This window comes from Callospermophilus lateralis, chromosome 7 (assembly GCF_048772815.1).
Source record: "Callospermophilus lateralis isolate mCalLat2 chromosome 7, mCalLat2.hap1, whole genome shotgun sequence".
NCBI classification, from domain to species: Eukaryota; Metazoa; Chordata; class Mammalia; order Rodentia; family Sciuridae; genus Callospermophilus; species Callospermophilus lateralis.
In genome coordinates, this window is record NC_135311.1 from 80,993,001 (window position 1) to 81,012,756 (window position 19,756).

General features: G+C 34.6%; 1 protein-coding gene across 1 annotated transcript in view; it reads right to left on the minus strand.

The window, feature by feature from the left end:
• Positions 1–6,545: 6,545 nt before the first annotated feature.
• Miga1 (mitoguardin 1) overlaps positions 6,546–19,756 on the minus strand; it is a 65,338-nt gene continuing 52,127 nt past the window's right edge. Inside the window, exons 13-16 of the mRNA XM_076863691.2 lie at positions 19,162–19,296; positions 17,178–17,231; positions 12,786–12,902; positions 6,546–10,774 (exon numbers count right to left, since the gene is read on the minus strand). Coding sequence (XP_076719806.2) covers positions 10,556–10,774; positions 12,786–12,902; positions 17,178–17,231; positions 19,162–19,296 — 525 coding nt within the window. The 3' untranslated portion in view covers positions 6,546–10,555. The remainder of the gene's footprint in view (positions 10,775–12,785; positions 12,903–17,177; positions 17,232–19,161; positions 19,297–19,756) is intronic.

Genomic DNA, 19,756 nt, shown 5'->3' on the forward strand with positions numbered 1-19,756 from the left:
ATATTACACATATAGAGCACATTTTTTCAAATCACTGGTTGAACACAAAGTATTTTCACACCATTCGTGTCTTCATAAATGTGCTTAGGGTAATGATGTATAACTCATTCCACCATAATTCTTACCCTCTTGCTCCCTCCCTCACTTTTGCCCTATCTAAAGTTCCTCCATTCCTACCATGCTTCCGCCATTGCCATTATGAGCCAGCATCCTCAAAGAAAACATTCGGACTTTGTTTTCTGGGGATTGGCTTACTTCACTTAGCATTATATTCTCCAGCTCCATCCATTTACCTGCAAATGCCATGATTTTATTCTCTTTTAGTGGTAAGTAATTGTTCCATTGTGTATATATACCAAAGTTTCCCTATCCGTTCATCTACTGAAGAGCATCTGGGTTGGTTCCACAATTTAGCTATTGTGAATTGTGCTGCTATAAACATTGATATGGCTGACTCTCTGTAGTGTGCTGTTTTTAAGTCCTTTGGGTATAGGCCGAGGAGAGAGATAGCTGGGTCAAATGGTGGTTCCACTCCCAGTTTTCCAAGGAATCTCCATGCTGCTTTCCAGATTGGCTGCACCAATTCACAGTCCCACCAGCAATGTATGAGTGTACCTTTCTCCCCACATCCTCGCCAACACTTATTGTTGTTTGTCTTCATAATAGCTGCCATTGTGACTGGATTGAGATGTTTTGATTTGCATTTCTCTAATTGCTAGAGATGTTGAACATTTTTTTCATATATTTGTTGATTGATTGTATATCATCTTCTGAGAAGTGTCTGTTCAGGTCCTTGGCCCATTTATTGATTGGATTATTTATTTTTTTGGTGCCTAGCTTTTTGAGTTCTTTATATACCCTAGAGTTTAGTGTTCTATCTGATGTGCAGGTGGTAAAAACTTGCTCCCAAGCTGCAGGATCCCTATTTACCTCACTGATTGTTTCTTTTGCTGAGAAGAAGCTTTTTAGTTGGAATCCATCCCATTTATTGATTCTTGGTTTTAATTCTTGCGCTATGGGTGTCTTATTAAGAAAGTTGGGGCCTAATCCCACAAAATGGAGATTTGGACCTACTTTTTCTTCTATTAGGTGCAAGGTCTCTGGTAATTCCTAGGTCCTTGATCACTTTGAGTTGAGTTTTGTGCATGGTGAGAGATAAAGGTTTAACAGGATGAAAATTCTTTTAAGATGAGTAAGGCAACCAAACTAGGTGCCCTTCAACAGATGAATGGATAAAAAAAAAATCTGGTATAGATACACAATGGAATAATTATTTTCTTTACTTATTTATATGTGGTGCTGAGAATTGAACCCAATGCCTCACACGTGCTAGGCAAGTGCTGGCTCTACCACAGAGCCACAACCCTAGCTCTACTCATTCATAAAGAGGAATGAAATCATGGCATCTGTTGGTAAATGGATGGAACTAGAGACTATCGTGCTAAGTGAAATAAGCCAATCCCCCCAAAACAAAGGCCAAATGTTCTCTCTGATATACAGATGCTAACACACAATAAGGCTGGGGATGGGGTGGAATAGAAGTACTTTGGATTAGACAAGGGTGAATGAAGGGAAGAGAAGGAGGATGGGAATAGAAAAAAGTAAAATGAATGGAATGTAATTTTCCTATGTTCATACATGAATAAACTCCACATCATGTACAACCACAAGAATGGGAAATTATATGCCATGTATGTATAATATGTCAAAATACATTCTACTTTCACGTATAACTAAAAAGAACAAATAAAAAAAAGACGGGTAACATATTCATTCCTCAGTGAAGCTCTAAGTTAACAATTAAAATGGTTAAATACAGATAGTGATTGGTGGTTGGTATTATTTAGCTTGCCCCTGTGCTCCCTTCAGTATCCTCACCTTGGCCTTGGTTAGTTCATGGTCATTCTGGCTGCACGGCTTTTCACAAGTTATTCCTTCAGCATGACATCCTCTTCCCCCATTCTTCACCTAACTTCCACATATCCTTTGGAATCACCACTTAAATATCACTTCCTCATTTTTACATGGCTCACTGCCTGCTGCAGTCTGGATATGGTTTACAATATCTGTATGTGCTCATCCCATCCTTTTCCTCTCTATTCATATCAATTTATAACTATATATTTTTGTGATTTAAAAAACTGAATAGGAGCTTTCTAATTTTGTGTTTCTTAACAGATTCACTATATTAAAAAAGCTCTCCATTCTTTCTAAAAAATGCTGAAAACTACCCACAGCCTGCAAGGCCTACTTACTCACCAATTCATCACCCTTTTAACAAATTATCAGTTTTAGATACTGAAGATATAGCAGGAACAAAATAAAGTTCCCATTCTCGTGGAACATAAATTCTAATAGAAGATGGATAAGCAAATAAATGACATACGTAGTACTTACTGATATGCAATATTTATAAAATGAGCGGGAAAGTAGGGAACATCAAGAATGGGTGGGGAGTGAATGTTATAAGTTTAGATAGAGCAACTAGAGAAAGCCTCAAGAGAGTAAAACTATTAAAAGTGAGGCAATGTATTAGTTCATTTCCTATTACTGTAACAAAATATCTGAGGCCAGATAACCATAAAGAAAGGTTTATTTAGCTCACAGTTCTGAAGTTTCAGGGCAAAGTTTGGCTCTGGTGAGGACATCATGACAGATGGCATCACAATGGCACAGAGTTTGTGGGAGAGGGTGAGATCACACAGTGAGACAGGGAGCCAGAGTGTAGGGTGGACCAATAATGATCTCTCACTAAGCCCTACCTCTTAAAGGTTCCACTACCTCTTAACATTGTATGGGGACCAAACTTCCAACACATGAACTTTTTTTTTTATATGAATTTTTCAGTTTTTATTCATTTATTTATATGCAGTGCTGAGAATTGAACCCAGTGCCTCACACAAGTGAGGCATGTGTTCTACCGCTAAGCCACAATCCCAGTCCACAAAACATGAACTTTTGAATATTGTAAACCATATCCAGACTGTAGCAGGCAGTGAGCCATGTAAACATCTGAAGACTGGACCAAGGAGAGGTACAAAGGCCCAGAGAAGGATCAAGGAGGCTTGTGTTGGTGAAGCTTGAGTACACTAGGAGTAAAATAACAAGAGGTGGGCTGGGGCAGGGGATGAGGGTAAAACCCTTTCTGTAAGGCTGGGATGTGGCTCAAGCGGTAGCGTGCTCGCCTGGCATGCGTGCGGCCTGGGTTCGATCCTCAGCACCACATACAAACAAAGATGTTGTGTCCGCTGAAAACTAAAAAATAAATATTTTTTTTTTTTTTAAAAAACCCTTTTTGTATAGTGTAAGGACTTTGGTTTTTTACTCTAAGATGGGTGGCCATGGTGGTGAACAAAGTGGTGACATGACTGCTTGTAACATGTTCATCTCAGTTGATGTGCTGGAAATTTACTAAATGGGACAAGTGAGGAAGCAATTGAGAGACTTCCACAGGAATCAGGATGTGGGATAATAGGGATATGAACCAAGATGATAGCTGTGAAGGTAGTGTGACACATGGCTTTGCTCATTTTTTTTTTTTCTTGGTACATTTTTAGGTAGAACTTGTAACAGGCTATTAAGTGAAATGAAAAGAGGTTTTTGGTTCTTGAACTGAAGAAGAGAGCTGTCATTCACTCAGAGGGGAAGACTGGTAGTGCTGGCAGGGGTGGTCAGGGGCTAAGTTTTAATAGGCTAAATTTGAGAAAATTACAAGAAATTCAAGATTTGTCAAATTGTATAAACATTCCTGACGTATCTATCATGAACCAGCTGAATTTGTTGTCAATCTTGACTGTATCAGAGCTTTTTCTTTTTTTCATGGTGCTGGAATCAAATCAAGGGTGTTAAAAAACATTTTAGCAAGTTCTGTACCACTGAGCTATACTCCTGGCCCCCTTTGAAATCATATATTAAAGTTAAAAGACTGTTATAATCTTTATAAGACCTAAATTGAATGCTTTGAAAAGACTTAATAAAGGCAAATAGCTTATAAAAATTATCATCAACCTAGGTGTGGCGAGGACATGTACAAAAAGATTGGGTACAAACTTAGTAAAACCTAGGGAGATTACATACTCATTGCTTCCATATCTAAGTTGTTTTCTCCTTTAAAAGGGCCTTGAAATAGGAACTGGGGCTGTAGCTTAGTGGTAGAGCGCTTGCCTAGCATGTGTGAGGCACTGGGTTCGATCCTCAGCACCCCATAAAAATTAAAAATATAAATAAAGCTATTGTGTCCAACTACAACAACATTTAAAAGAACAAAAGAAAAAAAAAAAAGGGTAATGAAAGAAAAACAAAAGTAAGGGACTAGAAATCCCAGAAAATGACTTAAGGATGTAGCTCTTGGACCAAGATATCTTGGAATATCCAGTGAATCCATATTTTAACTAAAGATCTTCATTTATTTATTTATTCATTCTAATCAGTTATACATGACAATAGACTGCTCTTTGATTCATTGTATACAGATAGAGCACAATTTTTGACTTCTCTGATTGTACCCAAAGTAGGGTCATCATGGCATTCCTGCTAACTAAAGGTCTTGAGGCCATGATGGTCCTAAAAGCCAGGAGTGGTGAAAGAGCCTATTCAGGAAGCTGATGAAGGAGGATCACTTGAGCCCAGGAATTTGTAACCAGTCTGGAAAACACAGTGAGACTGTCTCAAACAAAGGCGAAAAAAATGGAAGGAAATATTTGCTTTAACCTACTTTATATCACATATTAAGTACTTCATTTGTTTTTTTCTTTTTTTTTTTTGGTACTGGGGACTGAACCCAGGGGCATTCTACCATTAAGCTACATCCCCATCATTTATTTTATTTTTTGGTACTGTGGATTGAACTTAGGGGAGCTTAACAAACTGAGTCACATTCCCAGCCCTTTTTATTTTGAGATAGTGTGTTGCTAAATTACTTAGGCCCTCAATAAATTGCTACAGCTGGCCTTGAATTTGCAATCATCCTGCCTTAGCATCCTGGGTCACTGTAGGCATGCACCACCACACCTGGCAAATACTTCATACTTTTTCAAAGTTACTGGAACCATTCTCTAAGTATTACTAAAAACAATTTACAAAGTTTGATAAGTTATATATTCCAATTGCTTTCAGATGGTAAAATGCTTCTCTAGAGTCAAGAACTATGGTGTTATTTCAAACACAGCAAATTATCAGTTCTGTAATTTCCTATATATAAATGTACTTTGTGAAAGGCTTCTATGACACACATAAAAAAAGCAAAATGCTGAGGAGATATTTGATGTATCAGTTGCCTTGCTGTGGCTTTTAAGTAAAGAATAAAAAGTGTCATAGAAGGAAGGTTTGCTCTTTTTCTTTTCTCTTCTGAAATCCAGCCCTTCCCTGCCTAAATGATGAAGGTTACTGTGTGGTTTTCACTGTTTAGAACTTCAGCAGACCAAAGAGCTTGTGCAGCCTGATCAGAAATATCAATAGCATAGGACAGCAAGGGATCAAGGGGGAAAAAGTAGCAGGGTAAGGAATCAGAGAACATAGGGAACAGGAAAAAACACTAAAGAAAAAAACAAGTCAAAAGCAGCATAAGAACAGTAAAAAAAGACAGTGGATAAAAAAAAATTTAAAAAAAATCCTACAAGTAATGTAATAACAGAATAGCGAGATGCTTGCAGAGAAGCATTTTATATGCACATAAGAATTCAGAGAGGGGCTGGGGATGTGGCTCAAGCGGTAGCCCGCTTGCCTGGCATGCGTGCGGCCCGGGTTCGATCCTCAGCACCACATACAAACAAAGATGTTGTGTCTGCCAAAAACTAAAAAATAAATATTAAAATTCTCTGTCCTCTCTCTCTCTCTCTCTCAAAAAAAAAAAAAAAAAAAAGAATTCAGAGAGAGATGTTTAAAGGGCAAAATATTAAGTTCAGACAGTAGGATCAAAGAGGATGCATGAGACAACAAAGAATATGACAGAAATGACATGGAAAACAGTAAATGAGACAGAAATACCAATTTGGGTCCCCATTCTACTCTAACCCTATAACCAGAATGGAAAAGACTCAGTGTTTGTATGATTTGCTTATTAAGTAATATACTTCAGTTGATAAGTTTGAAACTTTTTTTTTTTTTTTTTTTTTTTTTTTACATAATGGCTAGTATGCAGCTCAGCTGGAGAGTGTTCAAGCATTCAAGAGACCCTGGTTTTAATCCCAGCACTATAAATAAATAAATAAATAAATAAATAACTGACTGCATAATTATATAACTACCTATTTATCTATGTAACACATGCTTAATTACTTTATAACAAACCTATTTGTTTAAAGTCTCAAATTAAGAATAGTGTTTTTGTGTCCAGGCGAATCCTTTCTGCCATCTGTTGGCAGCATCTCTCTCCTTGACTAAATGTATCTAAACCCTTCTCAAGATATCATGAGAAAGGAGGTTGAAATCTGAAGAGGGATGGATGCACATGTATCAGTTTGAAAAATTTATATTATGCTTGATGGCATTACCCACTGCAACACTTTAATTAAAACACAAGTACTTTGACTTTATTCATCACAAAACTACCTTTTTTTCCCACTTAGTACATAAAGAGACACACCTTTACATTCAATTTCAATGCTTCTACAGCTGTCTATGTTCTCCATGTGTGTGTATACACACACACACACACACACACACACACACATATGTATATATGTGGTGATATACAGATGGAAAGCTCTCATAGCGTAGAGTTTAATGAGACAATTGTGACCTTCCAATTATACATAAACATTGTTTAAAATATGCAATACATTTCCTAGGTGTACAATCACTTTTTTATTTGGCAGTTATAGAAATACATCCATGTCATAGTGCTTATTTTGGCTAAAGGGCCAATGCTATTTTTTTCCGCTACTGTAGTGTTTTATTTTTACACAAATTAATTCAGTTCTTACATTTAAGAAATAAATACATTTACTGATATCAACCAAGTAAAGCTAAAACATGGTTGTTCTCAAACTAGACCAGAACAGTGACATAACCATTAGGAACAAGGTAAAGATGTCCTTATTTCCATTTTTCACAGATAATATAAATTCTTATTAAATCTCACATACTTATATTAATCTGATTTATCCAAGTAAAAAAAAAAATTGAATTCAGCCTAATTCTTACAGTCACTTTGAAATTTACAACCCAACCAATTTCTAAATACATGTGCATATTAAAATAAAAGCAAATGGGTTATAAACATATTTAAAAATTTCTGATTATGAAATTTCACAGAGAAGTACATTAAATGTTACTTTGGCATTCCTGTTTCCTAGGCTTAAAGGAACAATAAACTAATAATTCCTTTGTAATGCAAATAATAACTCTTTTGGGAATAAGTAGAAAATATTACATTCTAAGGCAAGAAACATTTGTAAATACTTTTTACAATCATCTAACAACAAATTAATAAAACTGATTCTAAATGGATGCAAATGATTGAATGCTACTTTATGAGAAAGAGAAAGTTCTTTGGAGCTGACTATAACAGTATGAAAAACTTAGCTTTTAAAAAGTTAGTTCAATTTTGACATTTTAGTAACATATCGTAAGTAACATATCATAAGAAGTAACTACTTTGTTACATGTAAAAAAAAATGTAGACAAACCAAACTAGAAAAAATTTTTAAAAAGTAACATGTAAATCATCTGAACACTTATTTTTTCCTTCCAGAAAAGAGGAGGACAAGTCATTTTCTCAGGATTGACTAATCCAAGGCCCTGTTTTAACTTACATATGGGAGTGAATGAAGGGACTCATGGTGGTTAACTGTACTTTCCTGACAATACCACCAGGAGTAAGTTGATGGGTTTTACCCTGAAAGGCTTTAGACTAGTTTAAGTGCTATTTTATTTTTTAAAGCATTGCCTTTGCTGCTTAATCCAGTTTTAAGGCAAATAAAAAGAGGCATGTATATCTTCAGTACCCTTCTGCAGTCAGAAATATTCTTTTTAGAAAATGTTTACTTTTCAAAAAAGTCATGTTTCTTCACATACAATAGACTTTTCCTACATTTATTGCCCTGAAATTCTATTTGGTTACTCTTATCCCTTTTGTTAAAAGGCCACAAAGAAAGCTTCTTTGTAATTTTGTAGCTACAGAACTGATCAAAAACTAATCATCAAAATCAAGCACTGAATTTGAAAAATTAACCTCCTGAAGATGGGCAATTTTTTCTGTTTTAAAAAATTGAAATGTGAGAGAGGTGGGAGTATGGGGGAGGGGAGGGGAGAGACCCAAATATCTCCTAGAACTCCATTCACCTTGTCTGATGAAATAAATTCCCCATGGTTATCTAATAGCAGCATTATTAAACAGTGCAATTCTTCCAAATTGAGTTCAAACAGTATCTTTCTTAAATAAAATAGTAAGTTCACTCATAGCTTTTGTTTATAAATAAAAATCATGGCATAAAACATTTAGCCTCAGTTGAGTAAATTAGTAGAAGTAATAACTGCCCTGCCCACGTGGTAATAGGAATGAACACACGCACATATGTGTATGTGTGCATCATTCAAAGCCAGTGATACCTCAACAAGAGGGTGAAAAAACTCAATACCAAATGAAAAGTAAAATGTTACATAATGGAATTTTCCATTTTCGTACTTCTAATACTCCTCCATCAGTGAGAATTATGAATAGGCAATTGTTAATTTAAAAATCTGTGTAAGAGGACTGCTCAACAGCAGAGCATTTGCCTAGCATGCATGAGGCCCTGAGTTTGATCCCCCAAACTGAAAACAAAACAAAACTAAGACACAAAGGAGTTATATACTCAAGAACAATTAGAGTAATATTTCATATATTTAATGTTCTAACCTATACAGTACATGCAAAAATTGTATGATTCTGAATTTCATATTTTGTAATTGATTTAAATTATTGTGGCACATACATTTTAATACTTAAAAATTATTCCTTTTCACTTTTCATTTTCTATTCATTAATCTGAAACTAGGCACTTTAATCTAAAAATGCATTTTTAAAAAATGCATTTTAGATCCTTTTGTGTAATTCACTCCTAAAATGTATAAAGACCACTTCAGGGAGCAAAAGCAACAAATCTAACCCACTGATAGTCAGCCACTCCAAACAAGTGGTATATGACTTAGGAACAAAATTAATGCAATTCTAAAAATATCTAATACACTCTGAAAAGCCTCACTCAAGAACAACCCACTTGTTCATACGCTTGTCATAGAGGACACAGAATATACTTCCATATCATTAAAAATATTTTGTTCTTTATCAGAGGAAGAAAAAATAAAAAAAAATTCTTTAAAACCTCACCAAGATTCAGTGGGGTGCAGTATCCTATGCCTGTAATCCAGCTACTTGGGAGACTGAGACAGGAGGATCTCAAGTTCAAGGCCAGCCTCAGCAACTTAGTGAGACTCTGCCTCAAAATAAAAAAAAATATATATATATTTTAAAAAGGGCTGGGAATGTAGCTCAGTGGTAAAGCATCCCTGAGTTCAATCCCAGCACTGCAAACAAATAATAACAACAAAAAAACCTATGACTCAAAGTGTGAACATCTTAAAAATATGGGCATATTATAACAAATTCCCAATGTGCTGAGTCCCCTATGAGAGTAACTAAAAACTTGTTTTGTGGAAGAATAAAAGAGAAATTATTTTACTGTTACCAAGTTTGAATACCTTAGGTGTTGGGAGTCAGTCTCAAAATTACATTTATAAAGGGAATATTTTAAATTGCTTTTCTTAGTAAACAAATGCTATCTTTTGAATCAATATTAATTCAAGAGAAAAATGTTCTAATTATTAAAAGATTAAAGTACTTCAGTCTCTGTATTATAATTCATAGGACCAACAGTTAACATATTTTGGAAACTACAATTAATCTAACATAAAGTTATAAGTTGTAAACTTCTCAAGTGTCAATTCATCTAAATGTTTTATATTGATACTCAGTGATTACAATTTCTCTGATTGAAATACATAAACAAATGTACAGGCAATAATATAAGCAGTACACATTAAATGCCACTACTGCCTAAATTTGATCTAACAAACAAATAACTTTACAGTTAAAAAACATGTTTTCAGGCAGTTAAACATATTGACACTAGCAGTAATATATTCTTCTATGTATGGTCCACAAAGGTGTTGTAATATATTCTTGCATGTGTGGACCATGAAGGACTTGGCTAAATGTATACTTTCAAGGTGCAAAGAATAAAAACAAACCTTTTAAGTATGACACTGGACATTTCTGACAGCTTGAAGATGATAAATCAATTAACTCCCAAATATTGGCTTCAAATTAAGCAATATTCCTATAGAATTCACAATTCACAACTTAAATTACTAGATTATTAAAAAGCTGCTCTGAATATACTACACAGGGATGCAAATAATTTCTGTATAAGTACAGTACTTATTCATTCATTCTTTACTAGATTTTTTCCCCTCCCTGAGTCCACATCCACCAATTCTGTAATACATATTACAAAATCAATAGTTACCTTAAAATATTTTATACCACTCTCAAAATGTATGATTCTTATGGTACTTATTGTACTTTGGCTTCCAATAGCCCACTGGATATAACATGACCATGACCGCTTAAACAGCTACTCGTGTGTCTCAGGGCATCTGCTCCAAGATAGGCCATTAAAAGTTCCATTCGGCGAATGAGTAACTGCATGAGGTCTTCAGCCAAAGTCTCTATACTTGAATAGCGCACCTTCTCAAAATCAAAAATGTCTTTGAGAAAGAAAATAACTTGATTCTGGAGAATGAACACAAAACAAATTGGCATGTATTAGACCAAAATTATATTAAATCTAAAGAGTTACTAACATTATAACTAGCATTATATCAGGAGTCAGAACATCTGAACTCCAGGGATGATTTCACATCTCATTGGAAAATGGACCTTGAACAAGCCATGTAACCTGTTTTTGGGTCCCATTTTCTTTTTGACAGATAAATATAAGATAATACCACCCATCCAATTTACTACTCAGGGCTGATATAATGATTAAAAAGAAATCTAAGAGAAGTGCCTGCGAACTCTAAAGCATGTATAAATGTGAGGGGCTATTTATTAGCCTTTCCTTCATTGTTTCCTCTGAGTACTGGTAATACTTTAGGAGAAGAATAAACTATTTTCAATAATCATAAATAATTATTAAATGTGCATTCTTCTGTACAAAACCCCTTAAGACACAAAAAATAAAAATAAATTCAGGCCTCAAATCAGAGAAAGACCTAGAAGAATATTTTACCTCAGTAAGTTGATACTTATTTTGAAACTCATCTCCCCCTCCCCCCAGGGCTAAGGACCAAACTCAGGTCTCAAGCATGCTAGGCAAAAACTGTGCCACCGAGCTAAATCCTTAACCTCTGACACTCATTTAAGTACATTTACTTAAATGGGTAGTATACTATTTTTTTAAATAGTATACTACTATTAAGTATACTATAAATTGTAAATTTCAATTGCAAGGTCATGATGAAAACAAAGTATTTCCAAAGGAAAAAAAGCAGGAATATATCATTTATATCCTCTAGAAATCAAATACTAAGTACTAAGAAGACATATAGGTTCACTGGATTTTATATTCACAAGGATAATTAGCAATCAACCCGTCATTTTATAGACAAAAGGATTATTTTTCCCCCAAGTCAGACTGTTCATTAATGACAGATTTAATTCGCAGCTCAATTTTTTCAATTAAAATACATACCTTACATCTGGGAGGGCAAGTAACCTAGTTAAAAATTAATGAGTTCTAAATGACAGTAAAATAAACATTTCCTAAATTATTTATACAAATATTGCATCAATAGCACATAAACATAGTAACTTAATTCAAAAATGAATATATAATGAAACATCCAAACTTTAAAATTCATATTCAATTGTGTTTACTTTTAATTGCTCCTTGAAACTCAGCCTACACCTTATTGAATAGAGACACTCCTTTGGCACTTTGCTGACAAGATAATTCTTCAAAACTTTACTGTGTGTTTTGGCAAACATAATCGTCTGACATTAGGATACAACTTTAAACTCCCATGTTATTTCTCACAACTTGGATTTTATCGTTCATATCAGAATTTACTGCACTAGGAGGGGGAAAATGCTTGGAACAAATTATATTGGATAAATTGTACTGTTATATTGTGTATTGTGTACATATACAAATATGGACCATCAAATCCCATTAGTATGAACAATTATAATGCACCAATTTTTAAAAAGTGGGGAGAAAATAACTTACTGCAATAAAAATATTGCTTGTTTATAAATTTCAAGTATCTAGGCATGAAGAACAAACTACATGAATTCCACTGTAACACTGTAACACCATGCAAGACCATGACAGAAAGAATTGATAAGGCGAATGGACTCAGTAAACCTATTCTACACTAAGGCACCAAATCTATAAAGCACTGGTTCATTTTAATAACATTACTATAAAATGTCACTAATTCAAATTGGTCACCTGAATTTAGGTAACCTGTATAACTTCACATTTAAATAAAATTCTTTCTTCTACAAGCAAAACCAAAACAGAATAAAACCTTATCCTTTTTTTAAAAAAATATTTGTTTTTTAGTGGTAGGTGGACACAATAACCTTTATTTTATTTTTGTGAGGTGCCAAGGATTGAACCCAGTGCCTCACACATGATAGGCAAGCACTCTACTGCTGAGCCACAACCCCTGCCCCCTTATCCACTTTTTGATTCACTAAAAAAGCAATAAATCAATATATCAATGACTGAACATACCTTAAAGAAGCAACATAAATCATAAAGAGAATTTCTAGGACCCAAAAAGCCCCAGGCGAGGACAGGGCTTATGTGCTCACAAATGGCATAAAAATGGGCAAAAAATCCATCTGGGATCTGTTGGGAAGTAAAAAAAGAATAGTTATTTTGTCTTGTATTTACTTCCTCTAGCAGAGAAACTGAAATTGTTATCTATTATATGATCAGCTCTTTTTGAGGGTAAGCCAAGAGTCAATCATGAGCCAGTCTATTAAAAAAATTAATAAACTTAGAAGTAACTTTCAGAGTCAAAGAGTGATTTCATATCCTAACCAGTAGTATTCCAGATATGCTGAGAAAAGTGGTTTTTCTTTCTTTCTCTCCCCAATCCCCTCTTCTCTATTTTTTGGAACTGGGGATTGAATCCCGAGGGTGCTTTACCACTGATCTAAATCCCTAGCCCTTTTTATTTTGAGAGAGGGTCTAGCTAAGTTGCAAAGGCTGGCCTTGAATTTGTGATCCTCCTGCCTCCTTCTCCTGAGCAGCTGTGATAACAGGCATGCACCACCACACTTGGCTACATTTTAGAATATGTGAATATACATAATGAGATATCTTGGGGATAGAATGGAAGTTTATGCTTGAAATTCATTTGTACTTTATACATACCTTATAAACACAGCCTGAAAGTAAGTTTTCACAATATTTTTGGTGTACTTTCATTTTGACTGCAACCTGTCACATGAAATACACTGTGAAAATTTCTACTTGTACCATCATGTCAGCTCTCAGAAAGTTTCAATTTGAGAGCATTTTGAATTTTTCATTTTCAAATTAGGGATGCTCAATCTGTACTTCATTAAAACAAACAAACAAAACCAATCATGGGGCTGGATTTGTGGCTCAGCACTATACGAAAATAAACAAATTAAATAAAGGTATTGTGTCTATCTACAACTAAAAGAAAAAAATTTTAAGGAAAAAATCTTAGAAAAAAAAGAAAGCAATCATGCTGTGTTGTAAATAAGCAAAAACAAGAATGTTACAGTTCCTTAGCCATATAAACTTTAGGAGTATTCTTGAGTATTTAAAAGCCTTACTAAATCACTTAATGGTATTAATGAAAAAGATTAAAAAGAGTTCAAATGATTAGTTATTAAGTTATTTTTACTAGAACCCTAACCTTCAGTTAAGAAATCCAATATTAAAAATTGAATTGTATAATTGCTTCTTCTTATGAAATATTAATACATATGCTTATGTTTTAGGAAACTGTTTATTAATAACTTTCTGAATGTCCTTTGTTAAATATCATCCTGTGGGATCTGTCATAAAGCACTGATTGGGATAATTATGCCTTAAGATTTTGTCTTTTGGGGCTGGGGTTGTGGCTCAGTGGTGGAGTGCTCGCCTCACACGTGTGGGACCCTGGATTCGATCCTCAGCACCACATACAAAAATAAACAAGTGAAATAAAGGTGTTGTGTCCAACTACAACTAAAAAATAAATATTAAAAAAATTCTGTCTTTTGGAGGAGTTGTTTTTTATTTTACAGTCTCCAGGACAATCTTTTAAACCTCAGTTTAAAAAACATGACAGCAGCAGTTATCATTTAACAAAGAGTACCCACTGTATTCTGGATAGTATGCTACATTCTAGTTAGTTTGCTAAAACATTCTTGGCAAAACAGATCATGTTACCATCATTGTAAGTATGTGAAAAGTGATATTTGGGATGTTAAACAACCAGCTACAGCATACCAGCTAGCTAGTGGTGAAGGATGGAAAGTTATCAGGCATTTACTGAGTTTATTCTAGTCTAAAACATGTTCTACATATATTAAAATTCTACATGATACAGACTCAAGTGTTTTAGGAATTCGAGAAGTGAGAAATTAGTGTGGGCTCAAACAGAAAAGATGCACTTTGGCAAGGAACATTGAGAGCCGAACTCAATAGTAGATTAGATTTATTTAAGTATAAAGGGAAGTTTTACATTCCATACATAGAAAATAGTTCTTCCAAAGGTGAGATTTATAGGTATTTGAGGATATTGAAAGAAGACTAGAATGAAGCATAGTATTTACTCTATGAAGTAGGAAACAGTGCTGGTGATGTAGTGCAGTGGTTGAGTACTTGCCTAGCAAGTGTGAGTTCCTGGGCTCAATCCCCAGTACTGGTTTGGAGGGAAAGGAGGCGAAAACAGAACTATTGGTAATGATGCTATTACTATCATTATGGAAACTGTTGCTTATTAAAATCTTTTAAGATTACTTTTAACTTTATGTTTAAATTAAATTTGTTATATCATTGATATTATCTCATTTCATACTGACAGTAGTTTTAAAAAGTAGACATTAACTCCATTTTGCAAATGGGAAAACTGAAGGTCAGCTAATGGTTGGTATTTGCCATAATCGTGCTAGCTAGTATGAGAATCACAGTCTACAAAAATCTGTTTTCTAGTGCTAAACCAGTTTCAAACATTATCATTTATAATAATCATTTAGGAAACGCGTTATGATTTGAATGTGAGGTATCCCCCCAAAAGCTCCTGTGTTACTGTAGGAATGTTTAGAAGTGAAATAATTAAGACTGTGAGAGCTGTCACCTAATCAGTCTCACCCTAGTTTGAATGGGCTAATGAGGTGATAACTGTAAACAGGTGGGGCATGGCTGGAAGAAATAGGTCACTGGGGTATGTTCTAAAGGTTGAATGTTTCCTGTGGGGCCCGTACCCCAATCTTCCTAATCCCACCTTGAGCTAGGTCCTTCCCCGATGATGTCTAAAAGATGTCTCTGCCTCATCTTAGGCCCAGAGAAATGGAGTTGGCCATCTATGGACTGAGACCACTGAAATTGTGAGCCCCAAATAAACTTTCCCTCCTCTAAGTTATTCTTGTTGGGTACTTTGGTAACAACACATAAGATGACAAATGGACTAATGCAGAACCTGTTTAAAATATAGGGCTTCTGGAAAAATCTGAAATAAGAATTATTCAAATATAGGGTCTCTGGAATTCTTTCTTTGGTTGTGCTGGGGATTGAATTCAGGGACTTGCACCTGAGCTACAATTCCACCTCCAACTCAAATTATTTCTAACAGCACGTACTGAAGATATTGTGAAGACTATATTCCTGGCATTATCAAAGTTAATAAATACTGAATTAAAAATATGGATGATAAAATATTACAGGTCCTTGGGCAAATAATATAGTAATGGGCAATATTTGCATAATGCACTATGCTAAGCACTATTGAGCACTTTACATTGTATATTCACAACAAATCCTATGAGGAACTGGGTGTGGTAGCACACTTTTTGATTCCAGCTTCTTGGGAGGTTGAGGAAGGAGGATAATCAAGTTGGAAGTCAGCCTTAGCAACATAACTAGATTCTGTCTCAACAAAACAAAACAAAAAACAATCCTATGAGGTAGATACTATTATTATCCTCTTTTTAGAGACAAGGGAATTGAGGCACACAGAGATTAAGCAACTTGTCCAAGGTCACATTGTTAATAAGTAGCATCTGAATCTCACTTCAGAGTTTATGTCTTTAGCCACCAGTACTGTATGGTGAGAGCAATATGTAGTGGATGAAATGGGCTACAAACTTTTGAGACTTTTGGGGTAAGTACCTAGAACTAAATAAAGCAGCTATTAGAATCAAATCATTAATTCTCAGTTGGATTATATGAAGGAGAGACCACTATATTACTAATTTTTAAAAATGATATCATTAAATTAAAAAAAGAACATAAAAGCCCTATTAGAGCTATTCTAACCCTAAATGTCTTTAGTTGAAATCTCACATATGTCTCAATACTTGCTACACTGAATTATACAGAACATTAAGGAAAAGGGAGAAGGCACATTCAAAAAAGGACCCAGTACCAATAAGTCACTCATCAAGCTTGAGGGATAGTCCCTATTATTAGCTGCCATCCTTATATGAGAACTGACATATTTTATTGATAAGATCCTCAAATTGTTTCACAAAATAGCTGCTATGGTTTATCCCCACCAAATTCATGTTGTGGTTTGGTTCTTAATGCAGCAGTGCTAGGAGGTAAGGCCTAATGGGAGGTGCCTGGGTCATGGAGGTGCTGCCCATGTGATGGATTAGTGCCTTTCTCAAGTCTAGTCAGACTGCATTAATTATCATGAGAACAGACTATTATATAGTAAGGCTGTCCCTAGTGTTTTGCCTCTTCCCTATGGGACTGCATGTTCTGCTTTCCATCCTGAGCTGAAGCATCTCACCAGCATAGCTGGCAGATCTTAGATTTACCATTTCAGAACCATGAACTGAATAAACTTCTTTCCTTACAAATTAGTGAGTCTCAGGTATTCTGTTTTAGCAACAGAAAATGCACTAAGACAGGAGTTTAGGGAAAAATGGGTTTTACCTTCATCTGTTCCCTTTTCTGTTTCAGCACTGACCAACAACTTGAAGCCACAGCCTAAATACACGAAGAAGAGAAAGACAAGATTAAATTTACACTACAGCAACATTTCCTTTTAGAAAAAGGTGATTTTTATTATAATTCAAAGTTCAGGGGAATAAAATGTCCCATTTATAATTTCTTATTTAGTCCAGGTTCCTTATATTGCTTGTAAACTTTAATAAAAAGATACTTCATTTTTACAAATTTAAAATTTAAATATATAACCCCAAAGAAAAAAGGTTTAATCTGATGCTTCAATTACAATTAAATTCTTAAGAGTTCTTATCTTATATTCTGAGGGGAAAAATGAAAATATATGTATACAGATGCACATACATGAACAAATGTTCCATGTGTAAAATGAAACAAAGTAATACTTTTTCCTTCAAAAAAGGAAATATTTGTGAGTAAACATTTTTATTTTAGAAGTATGAAATTATAACCATGATAGGACAATAAATAAAATAAATAAACTTATTCAGCACATTCTGAAGAATTCTGACTCTACTCTTACATGACCTAACTTTGATGAAGGTCATTTTACCAAACAAATTCCAGAAATGAAGAACACATACTTCCTATGATTAAAAAAACTTAAATCAGAAGAAGGTAGATTTATAAAAATACTTCAAAAACTAAAAATACTTTAAAACTTAATATGAAGGTTAGGGTTGTAATTCAGTGGGAGACTACATTATCTATCATGCACAAAGCCCTGGGTTCAATCCCCAACACAAAAATGAATAATGAGGAAATTTCAAAATAATTGTAAAACTGCCAATAGGAACTAACTTACTTCTAGATGCATATTTAAAGCTCATCAAAAAATCAAGGTCAGAGAATTAAATATAATAAACAGACTGAGAGTATTCAAAGTATAAAATATGGCTTGAGCCTATCTTATTTTTACAGCTGCCAATTTTTTCTCTCATAATTTTCTTTCTTTCTCTATTTTTCTGCCACCCCCATCCCCACCCTCTACCTCGTACTGGGGATTGAACTTAGGCACTTTATCACTAAACTATATCTCCAGATCTTTTTATTTTATTTTATTTTTGGTACCAGGGATTGAACCCAGGAGTACTTAACCACTGAGCCACATCCCCAGCCCTGTTTTGTATTTTATTTAGAGACAGGGTTTCACTGAGTTGCTTAGCACCTTGTTTTTGCTGAGGCTGGCTTTGAACTCAAGATCCTCCTGTTTCAATTTCCCAAGCCACTGGGATTACAGGTGTGTGCACTGTGCCCGGCCTAGGCCTTTTTATTTTTAGACAGTCTCATTAAGGTGCTGAGGCTGACTTCAAACTTGTCATCCTTCTGCCACTGCCTCCTCATTTACTGGGATTACATGCTTGTGCCATCATAACCAGCTTCTCCAAACTTTCGATAATATTTAGGAATATAAATATCTCTATTTTCCTCTTAAAAATATACATTGTCACTTAAAAAAACTATATTTTATATTTTAGTCTAGTCTTTCAGCCATTTCCATTACAGATAATTTTTTTGTTAGGCCTGAACTATCTGAAGTCTGAGTTTCTTTAGAGATCTGAAGAAATATGAGGTTTACCAGATCAAGACTAGGACTGGTAAAAGGGTCAAAAGGAGAAATTCATCTGAAGGTGTGATGTATATACATATCTGATTCTACTATCAGAGAATGAGCTCAGTTTCCACAGTAGTAATTCCACAGGCAGATATATATGTAAATTATATTGTTTTCCTCAGTTCTGATCATTTTCTTATAAAATTTAAATGGCTAAGAAAGGAAAAATCACCACTTACAGTTTCTTTTTTTAAAAAAAGTATTTATTTTTTAGGTTTTTTTTTAGGTAGTCACAATATCTTTATTTTATTTTTATGTGGTGCTGAGGATCAAACCCAGTGCCTCATGCATGCCAGGCAAGCTCTCTACCACTTGAGCTACATCCCTAACTCCACTTACAGTTTCTTTGAAGGAAGAGTTCAGCCAGCGATTATTTACTACATTCTGTATGGATGTTGGTGGGTTTTCTAGGTCTTCAAAAGAATCCATTAATATAAAATCCAGAACAACATCATAAAAATTTAGATTTTTCACCTGCATTAAATTGGAATTAAAACATAAATTATTATTACAGAGAGATGGAATAAAGTCTGAGTCACGGTTTCATACTTGGGTAACAGCAGGGTTTTCTGTTTTCTGAGTCAAATCTGATTGTATTTCTGACAGAGATGAAGATAAGAGTTAAATATGAAATATCACCCCCAGAAATTATAATTCACATGGAAGCTGCTCCTTCCTGAATCTCATCAAGTACAATTAATTTCTCATTACTCTTTATTTTATGAGTCCTTTTCAGGCTTCCGTTAGATCATCCATATAATGTTCATTCTACCTTGTTACTTAGTTATTAGTATATCTACTTGTCTTCCCACCAGATCACAAACCTCCTGATTTTCATTCCTTCATATAGATTGTTATATAACATATGCTAGACTAAGTGCTTAGACTTCTATAGTAAGCAAACTGATGCCTTTTGTCTAGTCGGGAAAACAGC